Source organism: Pygoscelis adeliae, unplaced genomic scaffold (genome assembly GCF_000699105.1).
Source record: "Pygoscelis adeliae isolate BGI_AS28 unplaced genomic scaffold, ASM69910v1 Scaffold166, whole genome shotgun sequence".
Taxonomy (NCBI): domain Eukaryota; kingdom Metazoa; phylum Chordata; class Aves; order Sphenisciformes; family Spheniscidae; genus Pygoscelis; species Pygoscelis adeliae.
Window position 1 is genome coordinate 6,309,910 of NW_008825156.1, and position 22,145 is coordinate 6,332,054.

Consider the following 22,145-nt stretch of genomic DNA (forward strand, 5'->3'; position numbering starts at 1 on the left):
CTTGCTATGCACAAAGTAAAACATTTCTGTGAACTGGGTGAATGTGGTATTTCAGAGATACAGATGGGCTGGAGAAAAACAATGCTGTATTTCGTTTGCTCTAGTTAAAATTAGTCCAGATGGATAGCTTTCAGAATTAATACAATTCTTGGCTAACAGCAGAATTGTCTCCTGGTGCAGTGGGCAGAGCTTTACCAAGCAGCTATATCGCTAATGCGCCTGGGAAGTGGGGGCCCTGGTGGGAGCACCTTTCCTTCCCCACAACTGGTCTTTTCCACTAGCTCGTCTGAGACACAGACATCCAAGTGTATGTTTCCTTCAGCTCTCGCAGGCATTACCTCTTCCATGAGAAGGGCAAAGTAAAGGAAAGAAAGGTGGAGACAACTGTACCCATAAGAGGAGAAATATTTCTAGTCTGTCATGAGCTTCCCTTACAACTCACCTCTTAGTTGTTACAGACTCATTTGTGTGCCTTGGCACTGTTTAACCAGACATTTTCTGTTCTATAAAAAGGTTTCCAAACACTTCCCCTTTCTTATTTCTGGACATGTGACTGCAGCTTTGGGAATGCTTTATCGCCTGAAAGCTGTGGTATGTGGTTCGCTGTGTTTGTGGGCCATCCTTAATGGTGAAACTCGCAGATATGTACACTGCAAGCTGCACACTCTTCATGTGTTGTAATATAGTGTTCACATAACTTGTTTTAAATAAGCCAAACGTATTTGGTGTCTTTGCTTTTTAAGCCTGGCTTCTTGAGGAAAGAAGATTTGTACAGTCATTTTTCACTTGTCCTCTAGCCTTCAACTGTATTAACACATGGCATTTCTAATCCTCCTGGTTAGGACAAAGAGGGTCCAAACCTTGTATGGCATTCTGTGCATTTGAAAATGAGGTGATGTCATTTAGACTGAGGAGGTGAAAGTCTGAAGCTGTCCAGTGGTGATTCTTCTGGAGGCATTTCTTGCAGAAAAAGTTTTTTTCTGACCACGTTTGCTTCCTTGTTCTGCATTCTAGTATCAGAAACTGATACAGTGAATGAAATACTGGGACTTGAACCTTGGCCGTTCAGAAATAAAATCAAAACTGATACAACTAGAATGAAAGCTGCTGTGTGGCGTTTTAATTGACCCATGACCTCTACAAGTTGATGATGATGGTTAGAAAGATGTTTAGTCACTTATGACTTGCATCAGTTCTTCCCATTTCACTACTCTTTTCCTTGATTACTGCAAAAAGTAAGACAGTTTTCAGCTTATGCAGCACGTTGACCTTAGGATTTACGTGTTTACATATTACTGTTTTTTGAGTTGACCTTTATTATATTACTTAATGCTAATTTAATTTTTAAAAAAGAAAGAAAATAATGGCATATACTGCATAATGAACACAGTTTTCACAAAGTCTATTAATCCAGAATAGTTATTGTCCATGAAGTTTAATAAATTCTAGTATGGGGATTTTTTTGTTGGTGGAAGGGAAGAAATAAATATTTGGCTTCAAAGTAAGTGATGTTCTGATGGGATGAAAAAAAGGAATTGATGATGACTGTGAAAGGGGATATAATTGCTTTCATGTCTCTTGCCCAGTAACATGTGCTTCCATAGAATTTTGTACAATGTGAATAGACTTTTTACATCTGCTCTGTTAATCTCACAAATGTTATTTGAATAGCATTAACCAGAATAGCCTTGTCTACTGTGCTCTGCTGGGTATGAAGGCCTCCTTGACATTATTTTTCATTTTTCATCTTCTAAGAGACCCACTTGTATATCAGAAAAATATGTGAAACATCTAAGGTACTTCATTCCCCATGGATGATAGTGCCAGGAATACCTGGAAAAGCAAAGCAAGTAGGTATTGAAACATGGGAAAAGAAAGTGCCTTCTGAAAGAAGGTACCAAACGGGCTGCATAGCTCATGTTAAAGAGCTTCTGTTCTTTATATTATTTTTGCTTTCTCTTGGCAAAATTCTGGCTGAAAAGTTTCTGTTGATTTGAGATGGAAGCTGTTTTTCATACTGTGGAGCCAGTTGGTCCATACTGGTGTATGTAGCGTTAGCAAACCCCCTGTGTTTTTTACGTCCACATCTGAAAGTGAGTAAGGTCCAGTCAGAATAGCAGCAAACGTTGCCTCACGTTTGGTTTTTCGACACTCTACTTTTTAACCACAAGAGTAGGCTATATTTGAGCCAGTAAACTTAATTTGTCAGTTATTTGCTGAGTTGACCTGTCTCTTTGTGGAGGAGGGGAAATGTCGTTTGCTCTCAGATGTTCCTCATTTGAGCACATAATGAATGGTCTTGTCTTTGCTTCCACACTTACCAGATCCAACTTACTTCTTTGTATTTACCTCACACTGTTCCATATTTATACCCCACCCCAACACTCACTGTTGCTATCGAGCAGGTATGTTAGATAAATTTTTTTCTGGGGACTTTGGTTAGCCATGTACTTACCTGAATGCAAGATAAAGCTTGAGTTAGTTTTTTTTTTTAGCAATTAAGTTCTAATATGTACAGGTCCTTTAAGACAAGTTAACGTATTTTAAAATAATGAGATATTTTATGTACTTTAATGGGATTTGTGGTCATATTAGTGACTTGCAGATGCAGGGTTAGCAGACTTAAAAGTTTAAATCTGTTCTAATAATCAAAATAAGGTAAAATGTGTACAAATGATATTAAAGGAAAGGATATGTTGGCTTATTTTTAGTGCATTACATGATAACGTGTACTAGCCAAGAGTTTTGCATTGCTTCTTTTCCAGACCATTAGTTTGATACACTTTTTGTTCATATGGCTTGAGCAAATAAGTGAAAAAGTCTATTCAGGTGCGATTTTTTTTGTGTGTGTCCCTTTGTCTGCAAGTAAGTCATAGTACTTTGAGATAATTGACCAAAGGAATTTGAGAGCTGCATGCCTCAAGCAGTGTAATAGGTTGTGAAATCTTCGAACAATATATTTTAAAGTTAAAGTTCATTAAGTTTTAATGTTTTTTTTTTTTTAATTACTGTCTAGCATTTTGGCAGGTATATTATCTACCTAATTAAGCCTCAGTTATTTTAGCTTTCCTTTCAACGTAAGTACAGGATCGCAGTTCAGAACTGGTGCTGCTCAGAGGAGAGCAGCACTGAGCTGAGTGGCAGAATGTTTTTTGAACGTGGGGAAAAAAGTTACTCCTGCATTGATGCTAGAGCTCATTTCAGCTCATCAAATCCAGGTTTTAGGAGGTTTGTTTTGAAACAAGTTCACAGTGCTACTGTTCTTGCATGCTGTGAAGGGCTTTTTTGGGTTGGTTTTTTTCTGTAAAACTTGCCTGGAGTAGGAAGTAAGCTGCTTCCTGCCTTTAACTGAATGCTGACGGTTTATGGTAGCTGATGCTCAAAAGCTTTGGATTAATTTTTTAACTTAAGAATTTTGGAGAGTGAAAATCAGCAAAGCATATTTTAAAGATTTTAAAAGGAATTAGTTACTGAATTTTACAGAAATCTAGTAAAAGTTGTGTGTTGGTTGCTTGGGAGGGCATGTTAAAATTTCCTTGGTATCATGTGACTGTATTAACTTCAGCGATTCAGAGCTGTGCGTGGAACCACTGCAAAGCACAGTTTTTTGACCCATTCTGGTGAACAGTTGAATATGAGCAGCAGTGAACATCGCACAGCAGAGCCCTGGCATGGCAGCAGCAGGAGGCCTGTGCCACTCTCTCTGGCCTGCCGTGTGCAGCCTGCATGGAGGGGGCAAAGCGGATGTGCAGGTGTGCCCTCGCAGGGGGATGCTTTCCTCAAATGGCAGACGGACACAGCACAGAGCTGAAAGTCGTCTTTGCTGATTACCACAAACCTTGTACCCTGTGTTAGTTGCACTTGTCTACAATTTGAATTCCACTTTTGCAGAAGCCTCTGTTCAAATTGTATCTTTGCTAGTAAGAATTGCATGAGGAGCTAAAAATACTTAAATGCCTTACTCGGTGAAGCTGAAATGGAAAGCAAGGCTCTCTACAACTTCTGTACCCACCCTGGAGGTGTATTCTGTGCCTGGCTAGCCTGTCTTCTCGTAAGACAGTCTTTACGAGGAGGATACAACAGCCACATCTCAGAGGGATACGTGCTTCCTGCCCATTCAACGGAGCAGGAACTTTCCTCTAGACCGTGCAGTGGCTTTCAGTAGCTTTTCCATTTTGCTGTAGCATTAGTCCATGTGCTACTCGAGTAGGGGCTGTGAGACTAAGAACAGTTACTAAGCTGAAATAGTAAGAAAAGCCCATTCATCTGCAGGGTGAATTTGGTAATTTACTGCTTTGCCAGATGAGTGTGTTCTGGTACTTGCTTGTGTGTTTCTTGATCATGGATGTGAGGGAAAAGAAGGGATTTGCCTGTACCAGTTGCAAGAGAGAGAAGCAGCAGCCATAAAAATGGCATGTATGCTGCATCAAAACCTCAAGGCCTGGGAGTCCTCGTGGTGCAATGTGTGGGGAAAAAACACTTCTTTATTTCTTTGTACTTCCAAATCTCTTACGTAGAGACAGCTGGACTAGCTGACAAATAACTCTGAGCTGTAGCTGAAAAGTTCATTTGTTCTGTGGTGAAATATCCCCTGGCTCTCTTAGCTGGGGTTTTTCTTACCTGTGGGAGAAATTACATTGTGTTTTCAAGCAGTGCTGAGGAACAGAGGCAAACCAGCATTGGTGATTAGAAAAATGAAGTCCTGGAAAGCATTTGGTTTCCACCGCTTTTCAATGAGGCATGTTCATGCTGTACACCTTAGTCATTTTTGATAATGGGATTCAGACTCCTGAGTCAGTGTTTCCAAAACCACACCTAAAATAGGTAAACTGGAAGTGGAGCAGACTGTCCTGAAGGACTAACCCTCAGAAAAGCAGCACTTAAGGAAATCTGTGTTACTTCCATGTGCACAGAGAGAACCTGAAAGGATCGTGGTGCTTTCCCTCCCCACCTCCACCGGGCAGTGTGCCGTTCCCACCCTGTCGCATCCCTCATACTTGTAGAGAAGCAGGGCAGCCGGGAGGAGCCCTGGCCTGCAGCTTTGTGGAACGACCTACCAGGAAGTGGTTCTGTGGTGGCTGGAGAGAAAGGCCAGCCCTTGGGGGAGCTGGTGCTGCCCTGTCCCTGCCGTGGGCTGGTGTGGGAGGGTGCTCCGGTGTGGGAGCACCTCTCCCTAGGCTTCCTCCTTAGGGAGGGCGCAGGTGGCTTTACTGTCTGCCTTGGCTGGTTGCTGAAGGCATTCGGGTTCCCTGCAAAGCTGGCGAGGAAATGCAGTGAGCCATTACCCAAAATAGCAGAAGGCCACATTAGCTTGGTCTGTCTTCAAAACTGGGTTAAATGCTGTAATTGGTATCCTGTGATTTCAGTCATAGAAACTTGGAAGCATGGCTTTTACTTTGTTGTGTAGAGGTCTTTGTAGGAAGGCTCTCACCAATTATTTTGTTTAAAAAGCCATTAAAAGCATTTTACATGTGCTCAAATCTGTAGATGGGCTTAGTTTAAAATACTGTGTTGTTTAAAGAGGGAACAGTGATGAGTTTAAAAACAACATTAAAAAAACAGACAAAAGAAGAAACCCAGCCTTCTTTCCCTCTTTTTCATTCTCGTGTTTATTTTGAGTAGTGTTATTACCCTGTGTATGGTAATGCTTACAGAATGATGAAAGATTAAAGGAAAAGGAGAGTTTATTCTGGAAACAATAAAAGCGGATGTGAAAAATTTGTTCTCTTACTTCTCTTGATACACCTGTCAAGATTGTGTCCAGTGATAGAGTGCTTGAGAGCTAGAGAAGAGGGGTCAGGTGAAGACTAAGATATGTGATCGTACCTTGATAGTTTTTCATTTCACTTCTTGTCCAAACTGCCATCTTTTCTTATTTTTTCTAATTTGTTTGCTTTTTATCTTACAAGAATACTTTTTGAAACTTCTTGCTTTCTCACACTTCAGTCATCATGGTTTGGAAGCTGTTGCAAAGAAGGTCCCATGTGTTCTGTAGGAATCTGAAATATTAAAAGAGGCTGTCAGGTTCAATTCTTTGTTTCTTTACTATGAAGAGAGTAGCTGCGGGATGGGCTTGGCAGTCAAAAGTTCAACTGAGACAGGAGCCTAAAATCTTTGCTAATTAAACCACCTATGTTTAGGGGCCTACATGTGAACGTAGGAATCTAGCTGTAATGATAGCCTCTAGAGAAGCTTCATTTACAGCTCTGAAACACTTGATTTCCATGCTTGCTGAAAACGATTAATTTCTGTTTGTATTTCTGTACAGATTGAATATTTACTTAAAAAACTCACCGAAGCAATGGGAGCAGGCTGGCAGCAAGAGCAGTTTGACCATTATAAGATTGCTCTCAACACCAGTCGAGAAGGTCTTTCTGCATGGGAGCTGATTGATCTCATTGGAAGTGGGCAGTTTAGTAAAGGGATGGACCGACAGACAGTGTCCATGGCAATCAATGAAGTCTTTAATGAGCTCATATTAGATGTACTCAAACAGGTAAGAACCACAGAGAACTAATGTTTTAAAGTAGAACAATTTATTGCACAATTAGAAAATGTTCAGCTTGTACTGAAATTTCTTTACCTGATGGATAATGAACAGGGAAATTAGGTAAATTACTTATAAGTGTTCTTTAATATGAGCTTATTTTTATAAAAGAGAAATTGTGCTGCTGTTCAGATTGTTGTAATTGTTGCAGTATTATGAATGAGTTGCTTGTTGGGAGAGTTTGTTTTTAGAAAGTAAAAGTAGTGTACTGTGACTTGAAATACAGCCTTTCTTATACTAGTGTCAACTGCTTGTTAGCTGACAGAATAGCTGCAACATGCTGTCAGTTCTTAAACTGATGACAACTCTTCAATCTTTGAAAATGCTTTTTTCTAGTTTCAGTTATGTTGTAGCAAATATAAGTTGTGCTGATGATAACCTCTGTATTCAAACAAGGGGGTCTGGACAAAGGTGTTGCTCCAGCTGAAAGGTCTGCTTCTAAGTTGCCCCACTTCAACAGGGCAAAAAGGCATAGAAGAGCTCCAGGGCGCTCTCCCTTCTTCTGCTGCTTAGCAGGCTATGTGACTGACAACTTATTTACCTCTACTCAAATACAAGAAGTCATACTGGCCTTTATAGTCTTAGCAAACTTCTGTCAATCTTCAGTTTCTTCAGATTTCCAGTGGCTGGATTATCAGTTTAGGAATGGTTTTAAAAACTGCATTTCTTTCATGGGAAGTGTAAATATCACAGGGACCTGAGGGGTCACAGCAGAGCTTACCTAGAGAGCTATTTAAAATTGACTTTTACTTGACAGAGAATTTTTTTCATCTTTGATTTCTTGGCTTTTTGGTGAGGAGAGAAACAAAGGCTTTCTTGGCAGGCTTTCCTAAGCTGTTCTGAAGAATTCATCAGAAGGTCTTGGCACAGGAAATTCTTTCAGAATATCCACAGAACAATGCAAAAGTCTATTTTTGTTAACTGCTGGTTGCCTGTTGGAGGTGAGGGCTAGGGACACAGACACACACACACAGTCAGTTGAGGGCAAAATGAAGTCATCCTGCTGTTTAATACCATGAAAATAAAATAACCAGTGTCAGGTCAGTCCTTCCATTTGAAACTTGTGAGGAAATCGGATTTCTTTTTGGTTTCGATACTGCATTGTGTCTCTCCTCCCCCCCCCCCCCCCCCTTTTTTTTTTTTTTTACTGTCTCCTTTCTTTCCTCTCTTGGTGGCTGAGCCTCTTTCTCAAGGATGTCTGAGTGCTTTTGAACAGTTCCTTGACACTTAAAAATAGTTTGTGTCAAGATATGGCCCAGCACCTCCTGGACAGTTACTGGCCTAATAGAGAATGGAGTTCCCTGTGTGACTTAGAGATGTCTGGTTTGGTTAAACCTTGTACCCTGATACCTTGTTGATTCACAGGATTGTCCTGTTTATTGCAGTATATGATTACTTCAAGGTATTAATTAATGACATATCATATCATAGCCAAGTGTCATACTACCTTTTTTATTGTACCCTTATCCTGGATCTCCAAGGCTTATGGAGGGTAGCAGTGATAATTAAATTTGTGACATTTAGTTTTCTGAAAGACGCGTCCTTCATGTGATAGTTGGTGTGAAAAGATCCCCAGGAGCTGTCGGTGGACTCTTGGAAGATGAGAAGCAGCTGATGCACTGAAATAATAGATAAAGATTTTGCAGAAATTTGAGGGGAAAATATCAGTCTGACTTGGCTTTGAAAGCAAATTCAGTATGTCAGGAAGGGGAAAAACACCTGGTTATGACTTAGACATAAGTCTTTCAAGGCATGAAAGAGTGAAACTGCAGGAGTCCTTCACACGCCCTTGTGACCACCCAGACCTTGGACCTGAGTATGGAGGTGGCAAACAAAGCTGTTTGTGCAGTCCTGTTTTGGAGTAAGGAGGTGGGATGGCACAGGGGAATAGGCACGGCCTTGGCTCTGGGCACGTTTAACTGGCTAGAAAAGCTGAGCACAGATAAGCTGTATGTGTAGGGAGGTTGTTTCTTTTTTGTTTGGTTTGCTTTGGTTTTTAAACAAAAGAGCTTCTCCAACTGTCCTGATGTTTTTTTTCCCCTCAGACCTGTACAGAAAGACACCTTTGACTGAAATATGTCACAGCACATTTATTTGTCTGCTTGTATCCAAAATTGCTATAGCTAAAAGCCATTACAGAAGAATGCTCCTTGGTCTCCTTTCCAACTTTTCCATCCTCTTAATCTGGAATACTTTGAGTACAGTGCTTTCTGTATGGCTTGTTCGTAGCTATATTGATGTGTTTCAGTTTAATCTGTGATTTGATTTTTTTCTGAAGTTAGAAGTCAGACAAAAGTATGTAAGTCATTGGAGAATATGGTTTCAGAAATGGCAGCTATAGCTGAAATACTGGCAAACTTTGAAACTCTAGATTAAAAACTGACTAGGTCACAGCAGTGTCCCCTGTAAGATCACTAAAAATCAAACGCCTGAAAGAATGACCAATTATTGTATCATTCTCTGTGTACCCTTTTCCATGAGATGGTTTTTGAATTGCCATAGCCACACTGGATAATGTATAACAGGGTTACTAGTATAACTGCGCTTAGTATTGCTGTTTATATTTTAGATATGTTAATATTCAATAGAGGCAAACTTGGATTATTTGATCATGATACCAGCCCTATTTATTGTCATTACAGAAGATTATAATTTTTATTCTTTTATTTGTATAAAGCTCAGTGGCAAAGTACGGGCTTCTCTTCCTCTTTTGAAATAGTCTTGTTAAGGCTTTCAAGTGTTTTTCTCATACAGAAAGTTGAGTGGATCATCTTTCAAGGAAAATTAAATACTGTGAGTGAAATTTTGGCATTGTTTAAATCAAGGTACAACTCTGTTCCTTTAAGGGAAAATCCAGGCTTCACCAATGTTCCCGTATCCCATCCAATAAAGATGACAAGGAGTATGGTTCTGTTATCAGTTTCTCTAACATACTCATTGAATTATCCTATATGGGATCGCTTCTTCAATGGGGTGCAGCTAAATGAGTGTGTTGGCAGGGTAGAGCCACTCCCAAGACAGAGGTGCTTCTGCTTTGTCCCTGGGAATATCCCATAAAAGGCTGGATTTACAGTGCATAGATGCAGGCCCACATCCGTCACTGGGGCATCCATCCACACAGGGCTCATTTTTAATAGCGGCTGTCAGTGAAGTATTACAGGTGAGTCTTAGCGATGGCAAATGTCTCTGTTTGACTGAAGAAAATTAAATAGTAAAGGTCATCAAAGAGGACCAAAGAGTTATAATAATGACTTGATAATGACATAATAATAATAATTGTTCAGTTCTTCAAGTAACCCAGTTACTTAAAAACTGGACAGAAGAACAGTGAGTAGTTTCCCATGGGCTAAACAATTAGCAGTGTGTTGCTATTAGGAATGGAAGTGTGTTGGTGAAGTATTTAGGGCCTTGAGCTAACTTTTCTGTGTGCTCTATTGGGCCTTTAAGCCACATAACCAAAAGACCAGGCAGTTCAACAGAGGCTGGGCATTTCAGCTGATCTGTTGCTTTTTACAGGGCTATATGTTGAAAAAAGGTCACAAAAGAAAAAATTGGACGGAACGATGGTTTGTGCTAAAACCCAATATTATTTCCTACTATGTAAGTGAAGATTTAAAGGACAAGAAGGGAGACATCATACTGGATGGCAACTGTTGTGTAGAGGTAAGAAAAAAAAAAACCCAAAAACTATGAATGTCTCTAAAGATAAGAATTAATCCTTTTTTGTGTGCGGGGTGGACTCCTGATATCTTTCATTAACAGAGCTTTTCTTACTTTATATAAAAACAGTTCATAAACACTCTTTTAATAAAGGTTCTTAGTGCTGGTATTTGTAGCTCTGTAACAGATAACTGCATACGTTGGGCTTGACACAATATAACTTAGATTTCAGTGTTTGCAAAGCTTATCCTTTTGTTACCCATTCTAGGCCTTGCCTGACAAAGATGGAAAGAAATGCCTTTTTCTCATAAAATGTCTTGATAAAAGCTTTGAGATCAGTGCCTCTGATAAAAAGAAGAAGCAGGAGTGGATTCAAGGTGAGGTTTCAAAAATCTTAGTTATGTGAAAGTTAAGGTAAGCTGAAGTCTTACAGCTGTGCTTTACTCAAATCTGAAATTCTTGGTCTTGTGATTTTTGAAGTCTCTGTTTTGGGTACATGGACAGGATCTTTAAGGAGGCTGAGACTCAGGAAGAACTAAGGATCCATGTTAAGGGGAATCAGTTTCTGTCATTTAGGTGCCTCAATTTAGGCAGCCATAACCAAAATAAAATGGATATTACTGCTGTTTGCTTTTTCTATATTGGTTGTACTTCTATGGATGGGGAAGGGAAGGGAATACACTGTAAATTGTTGCTTTTGGGGAGAAAGGGAAAGCTTGTTCATTTCAGCATCATAAAATTCTGCCTTTGCTTTTACAGTTTTGCTTGAGGTAGTATGGTTTGGTGAGCTGAGGATAAGGCTGGGAATTAGGGCTTCCTTTTCTATTCCCACAGTGAAGTTACTCCTTCTGTGAGACCTTCCCAGATATGTGCTGAGTGATAGTTACATGCATCTTTTGCAGAGTGAGGTAGAAGCCCTTGCAAAGCAGCTGGTGCCAATGCCATTGAAGTATGTACAGCATTCAAATATTTGGAGCTGTGTGCTTTCATTTGCACTTCCCTCTTTATCTAAAGCATGTGTTTAATTGCACCAAAGTCAGATGTATGATGAATGATTACTTAGTTCCAAAAGGAGATCTTTTTTTACAGTTGTAGCCGGTGAATATCAAAATCATCATCTGCTCCTCAGCTTTGCTCTCTGAATATTTCCTCACTGCATATAAGTGAATGAGAGCTACTGTCTTACTGGGAGAAAGTTTTCCCTTGGAGTATCAGTAAGAATAAAGGGTTTAAGGTTGGTTCCAACTAAGGGAAGTAAGTGATGTATATGTTAGATAACATCTTACTGCTTGATTAGAGTCACTGAATCTAGGTAAGTAAATTTCTAAGTAAATCTAAGAAATCTTGAAGTGTTGGGGTTCTGTTGTTTGGGGTTTTGTTTTTTTTTTTCAGCTAGGCGTACAAGTGACTTGTATGTCCACGGCCTGTTAGAAATCAATATTGGAATTGACATAATGCATTGGAATTACTGGACCTTATCCTTGTGGCACGCAGCCAATACTGAAAGCCAAGTGTCTTTCACTTTTGGTTTGTGTTGACAGCTAGCCTGATGAGAATTAGGAGAACTGACAACAGTTCTTTCTGATTTAAAAATACATTTTAACAAAACCCCAACAAACAACACACCACCACAAGTATTCATTCACTAAGGCTATCCAGAAAGTTTATCATTTCCCTTCACTGGTGTTCTCTTCCTCTCCCTTTTGTTTTGCGTGCTCCTTTCCAGCCATACAGACTACTGTAAACCTGCTGAGAGCAGGGAGCCCTCCACCCCACAAAGAAGCACGCCAAAAACGAAAAGAATTGCGCCAGAAGCTGTTAGCTGAGCAAGAAGAGCTGGAGCGGCAGATGAAAGAACTGCAAACGGCTAATGAGAACAAGCAGAAGGAACTGGAGACCGTGCGAAAGGTGGGAGTGGGAGCTGCTAACCTTCAAGTTTTAAGCTCAATTTCTGTGGTATACTTCCTGAAGTATAATTAGGCATCTATTTCCTGTTCAGGTGTTCAGACACATTGAGTGCACTCCTCCAGAGGAGGTGAGCTTGTGTCAACATCAGCCCCCTAAGCAAGTAGATCTGCTGGTTGACCCTGCAGTAAAGCCTTCAGCATTGACTGTAGCAGTTTCTAATGACTGAAGGCTGTGGTAACTCATGTGGCCCAGCCCTGTCCCCTGTACTTATGAGGGTATTGTGAAGCTAGTGTAGAAGAAAGCCCCAGGTGTGCGGATGGTGCTTGGGGACTGGAGAGTCTAGTATTTTCAGTTACTTGTGGGTTTTTTGTTTTTCTTTTTCTGTCAGACATGTCTGTCAAACTTGGGGCTTTCCATTAAGATTTTCTTAGATAGTTTTCCAAAGTTATGTTATGTGAATTGTATGTGTGGGGGAACTGTTCTCTTCACACAGACGTAGTTTCCAGAGAGAGAAATTTAATTTACAAAGATTCCAAAGATGCAAAGTGATTTTGTGAGTATATATAGGCATAGTTTTATTAGAATAGTTTGGGAGAGATTTACAGAGCTGAGACACATAGCAACGATTTTTAAACTGTTCAAATGCATGTTCCTTGTAAATGCTGGATTGACTTCTAAAAGCCTGAGAATTGGACTAGAAATCTCTGAGTATTAGCAGAAGACTTGCTGAATACGTTATTTTCCTTGTAGACAGCTTTTTAGTCTAACGACTGGCAGGAGACACCAAGGTGCCTTTGCTGTGGCTGCACACTCTTAACAGTAGATTGAACAGGCTGATGGATCTTTGTACTTTGGAACAACTGGTACCCCTGCAATAGTTTTCCACAGAGACTTGATTAGTATCCCTCCCCACTGCTGCCTAACATTTCGGCCGCTGAGTTCCTGCTGCTAGAGCAGTCCAGATCTCTACTCTGTGCTTAGTTTAAAGAGTCTTTTGTTCACTACCTTCCTAAATTAATTTGATGTTTTGCATTCCCACTGAGGACAAGTCTGCATCATTGCTTGAGTTTTTCATAAATTAAAAACACTAACTAATTTTAGCCCTCAGTTAGAAAAAACTTTAATGATCTTTGCGGCGGGGAGGAGCTATAAATATTGTGAGAGCATGTTAAAGGTGCCAAGTCTAGAAAGCAAATACAGTCATCCAAAATGTATCTTTTTAAAAGTCTTGTCATTAAGTCACAATTTGTGGCGAGGAGAAATTTGTCTTTTTTAATTAACCTTGCACTGCCAGTACTGATGTGGGTATTATTCTATTTGCCTGAAATGGAGTCTGACAGTGGAAAACCATTTTTTAATTTAATTTTAGCACCTATATTCTACCATGTGCTTAGGATTCAGAATGCAAAATATGCTTTAAAGGATAGTCTGTGTTACCTGCAAGTTACTGGTAAGTGATATACCTGTTAACAGAAATCATAGGACTGGATTTCTGTGTTGAGTTTACTTTATGGAGAAAAAGTTAGGGGCGAAGACATGACAGCAACCCCAAAGGAGCAGTACGATGTTGACAGGCTCTGGGGAGTTTTGTAGAAATCACAATGGGTAAACTAGAGAGAGTTGTGGCAAGAAGCATCTTTTGACGTGGACTGGATTAAAATGACTTCTCAAGGAAAGTAGTTTAGTCTCTGACATGAACTACTGCACTTTGACTAAGTGGAATTAGTGGGGAGGTACTGTGTTGGAGGAACTTAAAGTGTTTGATAGTTAGAAAAATGTTCTTCAAGGGAAAGGCTTTGTAAATGGTTCAGGAAACTGAACTGTTCTTGAAAGCTTAGGGTTAGATTTGCTCCCGATGGCCGTGAGCCACCACTTACTCAGCATCTGCCAAAGTGCACTCTGAGACTGGTTTGTATTTTGATAGTTCTTGAGGTAGAAAATTTCAGAAGAATAAGAGTCTTTGCCTAAAATAGACTTTTTCATATTTTTAATGGAATTTTGAGATACACACATTGAACAGACTGAAAGGTAAGATTTCTTACCAAGAGAGCATGCACAAGTCTTGTGCACTCCTTCTGTTTCTATTTGGGGTCTTGCATGGGATTCAGAGACTCTGTGCTAACTAACCCCTGCTGGAATGGTGTTTCCGCCATTGTTGATTCCCCCTCCCTCCCTGCCCCAACATTTGGGACTTTTCCCTAAACTCCATAGTTGTTGCCAGTAATGTTACCTGCCAGGAATTGATGTCCTCTGTCATGAATTAAGTGGGAAGTTGCTGATAAAGAGTGGACAACAATGTATTTTCTTGTTGAGCTCTCTGGCAAAAGCCTAACACCCCCCCTTGCCTGTGACTCTGCATGTTTGCTCTCTGAGCTCAGTATTGGCAATGGTTGTTTAATTTCAAAGCGGGGAAGGAAATCAAAAGAAAATTTCACTTAAATAGGCATCTTGGATTTGACTACAATTACGTGCTTTTAAATGTTCTGGCAGAGAAGGACTACTACTTCTAAAAGACTGGCATCATTTAAGCCTTTCAAAGGAGAGCAATTCTGTACTATCTTCTACAGCTGAAAAACAGAAACCAGGAGCCTTCTCCTTCCCTTCTTTCCATCTATTTCAGATTAGAGCGATAGCAGAAGCATTTAAAGGAATAAAAGTTTTAGCTTGGCAGTTTTAATCGTTTAGGCGTCTTATTAGTTCATCTAGGTTGTGTGAGGGAAGATGGTTTAAATGTGGTACCTTCCAAAAATACTAAAGAAGATGGGTGTCCCGCTCTTACTGAAGGTCTGTGGAAGCAATTTCACCAGCCTAGCATATTACAAAAGAAGGCTACTTGCTTTCTGTTTCCTCTGAAGCATCAGATAAGTTTCTTAGGAAAATTCTGTGAAAGAATTATTTTGTTTTCAGTATTGGTAAAGTTTTGGCTGGTACTTGTACATTTCAAACCTTCCTGTGCATTCTAAAAACATGTTTTCGAAATCCTGATGAAAGGAAAAACTGTAACGACTATCTTTATTTGTGAAATCAAGATGCAAAAAAAGTTAAATAAGTTACAAGAAGGCGTGCAGGTACCAGCAGTTGTTTCCTAGGCCTTAGCTCTGACTAGGCTAACTTTTCCCCTAATTTCAAGTGATGATTATTGACTAGAATTTTATTTACCTTACATGGCAGTTTAGGGGATGTTAAAGGGATGTGATTCACAAAAGCACAATCACTTATTATAGTCAAAGTTTGCGGCACTTCTGCTTTCCCATGGCAATTTAGTGCTTCTCACTTCTGTTTCTGTATGAACTCTATGCATGCTGGCACGTTTTCACTGTTGGAACTCCTGTGTAGTCCTGCCTGGGATGTGTTTTTTCCATAATAGTTTTCTATCCCATATGAGATAGAGAAGGAAATATAGCTATTTCTATGGGTTGTGCAAAGCAGGACTCAAAGGAAACTTGGAGGAAGTCTGATAATTGTCTTTTCATTGGTAAATTTAAAATTGTCTTGCAAATAACAAGATTAAAAATTATATTTAGAGATTGAGAATAGCCTCACATTTAAAAAAGAAAAAAAAAGCTGGTGCCTTTAATGCTTTTGAAGGTTTCTTCAATTTTTGTTAAAAAAAATTGTTAAATAAAATTCCATTCCCTCCAAATGTTTTAGTTTTGACAAATTGTTTTTTCCTTCTTTTCTTCCCCCCACCTCCCTCCCTTCTCTTCCAGCAACTGGAAGCAGCAGCTGCTCGTGCTGCTGAGGAAGAGAAAAAAAGACTTCAGACTCAAGTCGAATTACAAGATCGCTTCAGTTTGGAGCTGGAGAGAGAAAAAATGGTGAGTAGTGCACGTGGTTTTTTGCTATGATTGCACAGTGAGCAATGCGTTCAGCAACGAATTCCCTCACAGGCAGTCACAGAAAGGATTCCACAGATTTTGCAGGAGGCTGGAGAATGCAACCTGCATTGCATTTATTAGAGACGTAGGAATAAAATATTTTTACTAATGAATTCAAATACTGGAACAGCTTGCCTACAACTTGTATAGCATTCAAAGCTTAAACATTATTGGAGAATTGTGAAAAATTTGACTGTTTGAAGGATAAATGCAGACTGAAGTTGTCGTTGCAGTTTTCAAAGATGGAGAACCTGAGGCCAGTACATACTATATGAATATGCAAAATGAACACAAGCATAATCAAATGCATTTTAGGAATTTTCTGAATTGAATATATTCCTTAAACTATTGCTTTTTTATACTGTGTGTTCTTTTACGTTTATATACACACGCAAACATAAAAAATTAAAGAAATATTGTAGCTTGACAACGCTGTTACTATAATCCACATTGAGAATTTCCAAAAGAACTAATTTTCAATCTTCAAGGGCTTTGTCAGGCGTAACAGGCTTTTCTGTTAGCTGGAGAAAAGAAGTAGAAATAGTCAAGTCGATGTGATGGAACATCTCAGGACATAAATGCACACAGTGCTGCTTTATGGGCTGAGTGTGAATTCCTGAATATGGTGACTTTCTGGGTCAGTGGGATTTAGGTTAGCTGAGGGAAAGCAGACTGCAGACCAGTGGAGCAGGACATGCCATCCTATCACACTTGACAGCAAGCCTTTCTTGCTGACTTCAGGAGCTGTGCTTACCTTCTGTGAAGTACCTGTGATGTATTGCTAAAGGCTGAGGTTTTGGTGCTTTATCCCGACTCAGTTCAAAGCCAGCTGACTGCTGTTGTCCCCAGCACAGTGATGGGCTGAGTGGGAGGTCGGCTCTGGTGCCACAGCGCCCCTGGTTTCCTGCTCTGGTCAGTGAAAGGAGGGGAGATGAGGATCAGAGACTGGGTGACTGTGGATATGCAGCATCCCCTCGCCTTCCTCTATGCCTTACCTTTGTTTTAGTTATAGTTGCTCTTCTTTTAGCAAAACCAACCTCCTTAGCTGATTTCCAACCCTTTATCCATCCTGTGCTGTTGCGGTGCCATCATCCAGATATATGTATGTGAAATACACTGCTGCCGGGGAGGACTTGCCTGAGGAAAGGAGTGGAAGCAGTGTAATGAAACCAGCCTGACCTTTGTGTCTGGGCTTTCTACAAGCTTTCTCTTCTTGCAGTTTAGTGTGTATCTGTAAACTAGGTGACAAGATGAAGCTGATTGAAGTTAGGTTTAAACCCCTGTAAAAATCCTGTGCTGCATGAAGTAGGGCAATGTAAGTCTCCTGTATTATTATTTATTTTTTAAAATGCTCTTAAGTTACACATCTACAAATCTAGACTCAATTTTATGAGTTTTGCTATGCAGGCAGCAGGAAAAGGTTTGTCTCTGAAAACATTATCTGAGGGAAACCTGGCAATTCCTTTAGAAATTGGAAACCTGAGTTGAATGGTAGCTCATATGTGTCCTCAATTTATGCTGCTAGGTAAGACAAAAAATGGAAGAGCAGGTTGCTCAGAAATCATCTGAACTGGAACAGTATTTACAGAGAGTACGTGAACTGGAAGAAATGTATAAACAGCTACAGGAAGCTTTGGAGGATGAGAAACAGGCACGTCAAGATGAAGAGACTGTAAGGAAACTTCAAGCCAGGTATGGCTTTGGCCTAGTAGAAATTTATTTCAATTCCCCACTCCCCCCCGCAATAGTAAGTGTGCCATACCATTAAAGATTGTTTGCATCTTGGACACGCTGCTGCAAGGGGGACTAGTTTAAAGTCCAAACACAGGATAGATTTTTTTTTTTTTCCTTAAGTTATGAAGGCTAAAGCTTGTGTGTTTGATTTTTTTAATATGTTTGATTAGCCCTTAGCGGTGGGAGTGCTCAGCAATTTCAGAAAAGCAGGCACGCTTATTTTTCCATCAGGTGTTGTGCGTGTCAACACTTGAAAAACTAAGATCATTCTGTCCAGACTTTCTAATTGTGTATTTTATAAAGCAGTAACTGTAAATGCTGTATTTTAGCACAGGTTTAAATTGTAATTGATAAAGGGTTAAGTCTTCTCTTAATCATATGGGCTTTGTTTAGCGTGGTTTGTTTCTTCATATATTCAGTCCTCCTAAGACAATTAAGAAAACTTACACATGCTTGTTTCTTCTGTGGTTTTCAGTGTTGTGTATTTGCATTATTGACTAAATTTTCTGAATAGCCCTTTGTAGCAGTCAGAGTGCTTGCACTGCTGGCATGATTTTCAGCTTTACACTGAAGACAAGCCAACCAGCAATAAGTTTTCCCCTGCTTCCCAAGCTGCTTTTTTTTTTTAATTAAAAAAAAAAAAGAAAGAAAATAATTAGCTTGGCTTCCCTACCTGTATGCTATATAGTGGATACTTACTAACTTAGTGCAGTTAACGTCGCAATCCTCATTGTAGATTACTGGAAGAGGAGTCAGCAAAGAGAGCTGAACTGGAAAAATGGCACTTGCAGCAGCAACAGACCATTCAGATGACAGAAGCAGAGAAGCAAGAGCTAGAAAACCAGAGAATGATAAAGGAACAGGCTCTTCAAGTTGCTATGCAGCAACTGGAACAACTTGAACTGGAAAGGAAGGAGGCCCTTGAGCAATATGAGGTGAGCTGTTCTGTTCATCAGCCTCTCATACTTAGCCAGGTATTCAGTCGTTTAACTGAATTTGAAGTTCATCAATATCATGCTTCTTTAAGAATTAGTATGGCACAAAAATTATAACAACAGGTAGGATAGTTATGTGTTGGGGGGTTTTTGGCCTAGACCAGTAGATATATTTGAAGAAGAGGACATGTTTCAGACACACCACCTCCTTTATTCTTGTTTCAGACACACCACCTCCTTTATTCTTTTGTCCCAATTCGCATGCAAGCCAGCTCAGTCGTATCCTGAAATACTCTGTACACATTTGTCTTCTACTGTAGACTAACTTCTTATGCAGTCCCATTGCTGTCATAACTTAAATGCCTTATGCTTTTGAATTAGTTATTCTTGCAATGTTTTGATGATGTCATAGGGCAATATTGTCTTCTACAGATGAAAAATCAATGTGCTACTGCAGGCCCTTGCTCCTCAAAAAGGTATTTAAGCACTGAACTGATGTCAAGGATAGCTAGGAATTAGCTCAGATTCTCAATGTGTAGCAGTGCCTCATGTGCCAAATGTCAGGCCTGTTCTCTGCTCTGCTGAGTGTTTTTGGTGAAGGCCAGTAGCTGTATTCATGGAAGAAATGAGAGTCAGAATCCAGCGAGTACAGAGTCTGAAGTGCTGCATACTTTCTAGGGCTAGGGAGGTGTTGCTCCTGTGTGTATTTAGGTTAGAAAACAAAACATGATTGGATTTCTGTTTAACTAGGGAGTGTGTTTATGCTGTCTCTGTGCTGTTGAGGTTAGCTCTGTGAAGGACAAGCTAGTGAGCTGTCTCGACTGGCACAGAATACAAATGCTGCAGTGACTGCAAGCAGGGGCCCAGGTGGGGTAGTTCTGGCCACTTGTGTTACATCTAACACCATCATTAGATTGCTTTTGGCTAATACTTTTTTTTAGATGACATCTCAGGCTTTTTGTATATGAAACATCATTTACTACTCCAAAGGAATTGCTGAATACAACAGACATAAAAAAAAAAAGAAACAAAAAACCAACAAAACAAAAAAAATCCACAAAACAAATAATGGAGTAGGGCACTGCAATAGCAGACTCATTATTTTAGAAATAACTAAACATTCTTGCCTTCCGTTTGGAATTGACCAAAAGACCAGTTTAGTCTGAAGAATACCTCTTTCTTGCTTGGGTGTAACAGCAGCGGTCCTTTTCCTAGCTTACATTTTATGATTTTTGATAGTGAGAGATACCCACTAGCTGGTCTTAGTTTGGAACAGAATATGCATCTTTCTGTTTTGAAACTACAGTTTATGCTTTCAACCTTCATGAAGACTAGCCCTACTTAGGCAGCTACGGAATCTTGTAAAACCTAGTTTATTTTTGGATTCTGGTTTGACAACCTAGTTTATTTTTGGATTCTGGTTTGACAACTTACTTTTATACGGCTAGCGATGACTAAATTATTTTGGATGGTTAGAAATTAAGTTCTCCTGTCTACACTAAATGGAGTGCTGGCTGAATTAGCATGGTTCTGTCTTTAGATTTAAAAGGATGTTTTTTCTTTTCATATAAGCAGGGTAAAGTTGTTCTTGTTTTCAAGTGGGCTGTATCTTATTTCAGGAGGTTAAGAAGAAGTTGGAAATGGCAGCTAATAACACCAAGAGTTGGAAAGATAAAGTAGCTCATCATGAAGGATTAATTCGACTAATAGAGCCAGGTAAGTTAGCAACAGAAAAGTTACAAAAAATATGTATTCATTCTGTCTCATATGCTTAGATCACCTAGTGATTTACTGAAGTCTGTCTTTTCCTGTAGCGTATTGGTTTCACGGCAGCCTGTAGATATCACATTTGTGGGAACTGCTGATGGTAACTTTCACGTCTTTACCTCTACTGGCCCTACTATAACCATTAAATTTTTTTATTATTATTATTTGTTTATCTATTTAAAACAAAGCAAGGATCAACCTGAACATTGCATGGTTTGGGTGTTTAATGCAGTTAGCTTAAATGCTAATTGCCAAAAACAATAAGTAAATATAGCTAAAATACTTGATTTTTTTTTTTTTTTTTGAAAAGTTTAATTTCTTAGCTTAATTAATAGCGTGCCAGCCCAGAGGAAAATGGCTTTGTAATGCAGTGCTGGAGAGATCGCTTTCCTTCAAGGACATCTCTAAAGGCAGGAAGAAGAGGGGTTTACTAAGATACTACAACTGTTCAGAGGTAGGGGGAAGTTGGGAGATAAGGGTGCAAAAGATTGCAGCAGTTGACAACTTCTCACACTAAGCACCTTCACTGATGGTGTCCTAGGCATTTCTCCCTCCTTGGTTAGGCAGGTCCTCAGGTCACCGTTGAGAAGGTTTCCAGTCATAGAAGAGACAGCACTTACCAAATCATCCTGTGGTGACACTCAGCCTGTCCCACCGACAGTGGGTGGGCAATGTCCCTGTCAGAAACGCCTGTTTCAAATATTGCACTCTGTCTTCCAGGCTCCAAGAATCCTCACTTAATCACAAACTGGGGCCCGGCCGCCTTCACTGAAGCTGAACTCGAGCAAAGACAAAAAAGCTGGAAAGGGAAAAAAGCCACTTCTGAGTAATGACGGTAGCTGATGTACTGTTCGTGAATAGAAGCCCACCTTCATTCGTTCTGCTTTGCACAGAGCAGCTTCTCGCTTATAAAGATCTTAGTTTGCTCAGCAGGTTGGGCCTTTCTACAAAGAAAATACTGTTTACCACATAGGAATGTCTACTCAGAGCTCAGTAATTACAATATGTGGTGTCTGACAGTTCTTGCTGTTCTCCCTCACGCTTCCAGAAACTCTGTTCTTTTATACAAAACTTTTCAACTGAAGATTTTTATTTAAATGTAGCTTGTGACAGAGTTGTTTCTATGCTAGCCTGTAACAATCTGACAGCATCTAACTGATCAAGCAGCAGCATTTTCATTCCAAAAAGTGAGGGAAGCAATTGTTTCATTGGTTCAGTTAGTATAATTTAAACCCAGGATAAGTCAGTCCTGTAGGTTCTGTCCAACTCTGAGATAGAACATTACTTTTCCTTCTATTGAGTCTCCTTTTACTTTTGCTCTGTCCGTCTGTTGCTCTTAGCACGGTGCTTAGTGCTCAGCCACATTCTTCCTTAGCAAGGGTAGACTGGTATCACTGGATACCTGCTGGCCGGTTGGATTTTGGTGTCCTGTTTTCCTCTGTTTGCAGGAATCCGAACAAAAGAACTGGAAGTAGGCATGTACAAAATGCTGCCGTAAAACATTTGGAAAAAGTAGTCGTGCAAGATTGTTCTTGTACTGTCTCATACTTGAGAAGTGCTAAAAAAAACCTTGAGAGTTCTCGTCATAGTTTAAAAGATGCACAGTTTTGACTTACAGATTTCTGGAGCAGATGAATGGAAGATGATGGCACATACAGGCCAAATACCATTTGCATCAAGGGGAAGAAATCTGATTATAACATACCACCGTTTTAG

At 39.8% G+C, this 22,145-nt stretch overlaps 1 protein-coding gene across 1 annotated transcript in view; it reads left to right on the forward strand.

Moving 5' to 3' along the window:
* Window positions 1-21,883, forward strand: part of SWAP70 (SWAP switching B-cell complex 70kDa subunit) — a 38,708-nt gene extending 16,825 nt beyond the window's left edge. Inside the window, exons 4-12 of the mRNA XM_009328573.1 lie at window positions 6,269-6,496; window positions 10,064-10,210; window positions 10,476-10,584; window positions 11,934-12,115; window positions 15,826-15,933; window positions 17,519-17,685; window positions 18,464-18,662; window positions 20,282-20,378; window positions 21,150-21,883. Of these exons, the coding sequence (XP_009326848.1) occupies window positions 6,269-6,496; window positions 10,064-10,210; window positions 10,476-10,584; window positions 11,934-12,115; window positions 15,826-15,933; window positions 17,519-17,685; window positions 18,464-18,662; window positions 20,282-20,378; window positions 21,150-21,259 (1,347 nt within the window). The 3' untranslated portion in view covers window positions 21,260-21,883. The remainder of the gene's footprint in view (window positions 1-6,268; window positions 6,497-10,063; window positions 10,211-10,475; window positions 10,585-11,933; window positions 12,116-15,825; window positions 15,934-17,518; window positions 17,686-18,463; window positions 18,663-20,281; window positions 20,379-21,149) is intronic.
* The last annotated feature ends 262 nt before the right edge of the window (window positions 21,884-22,145 follow it).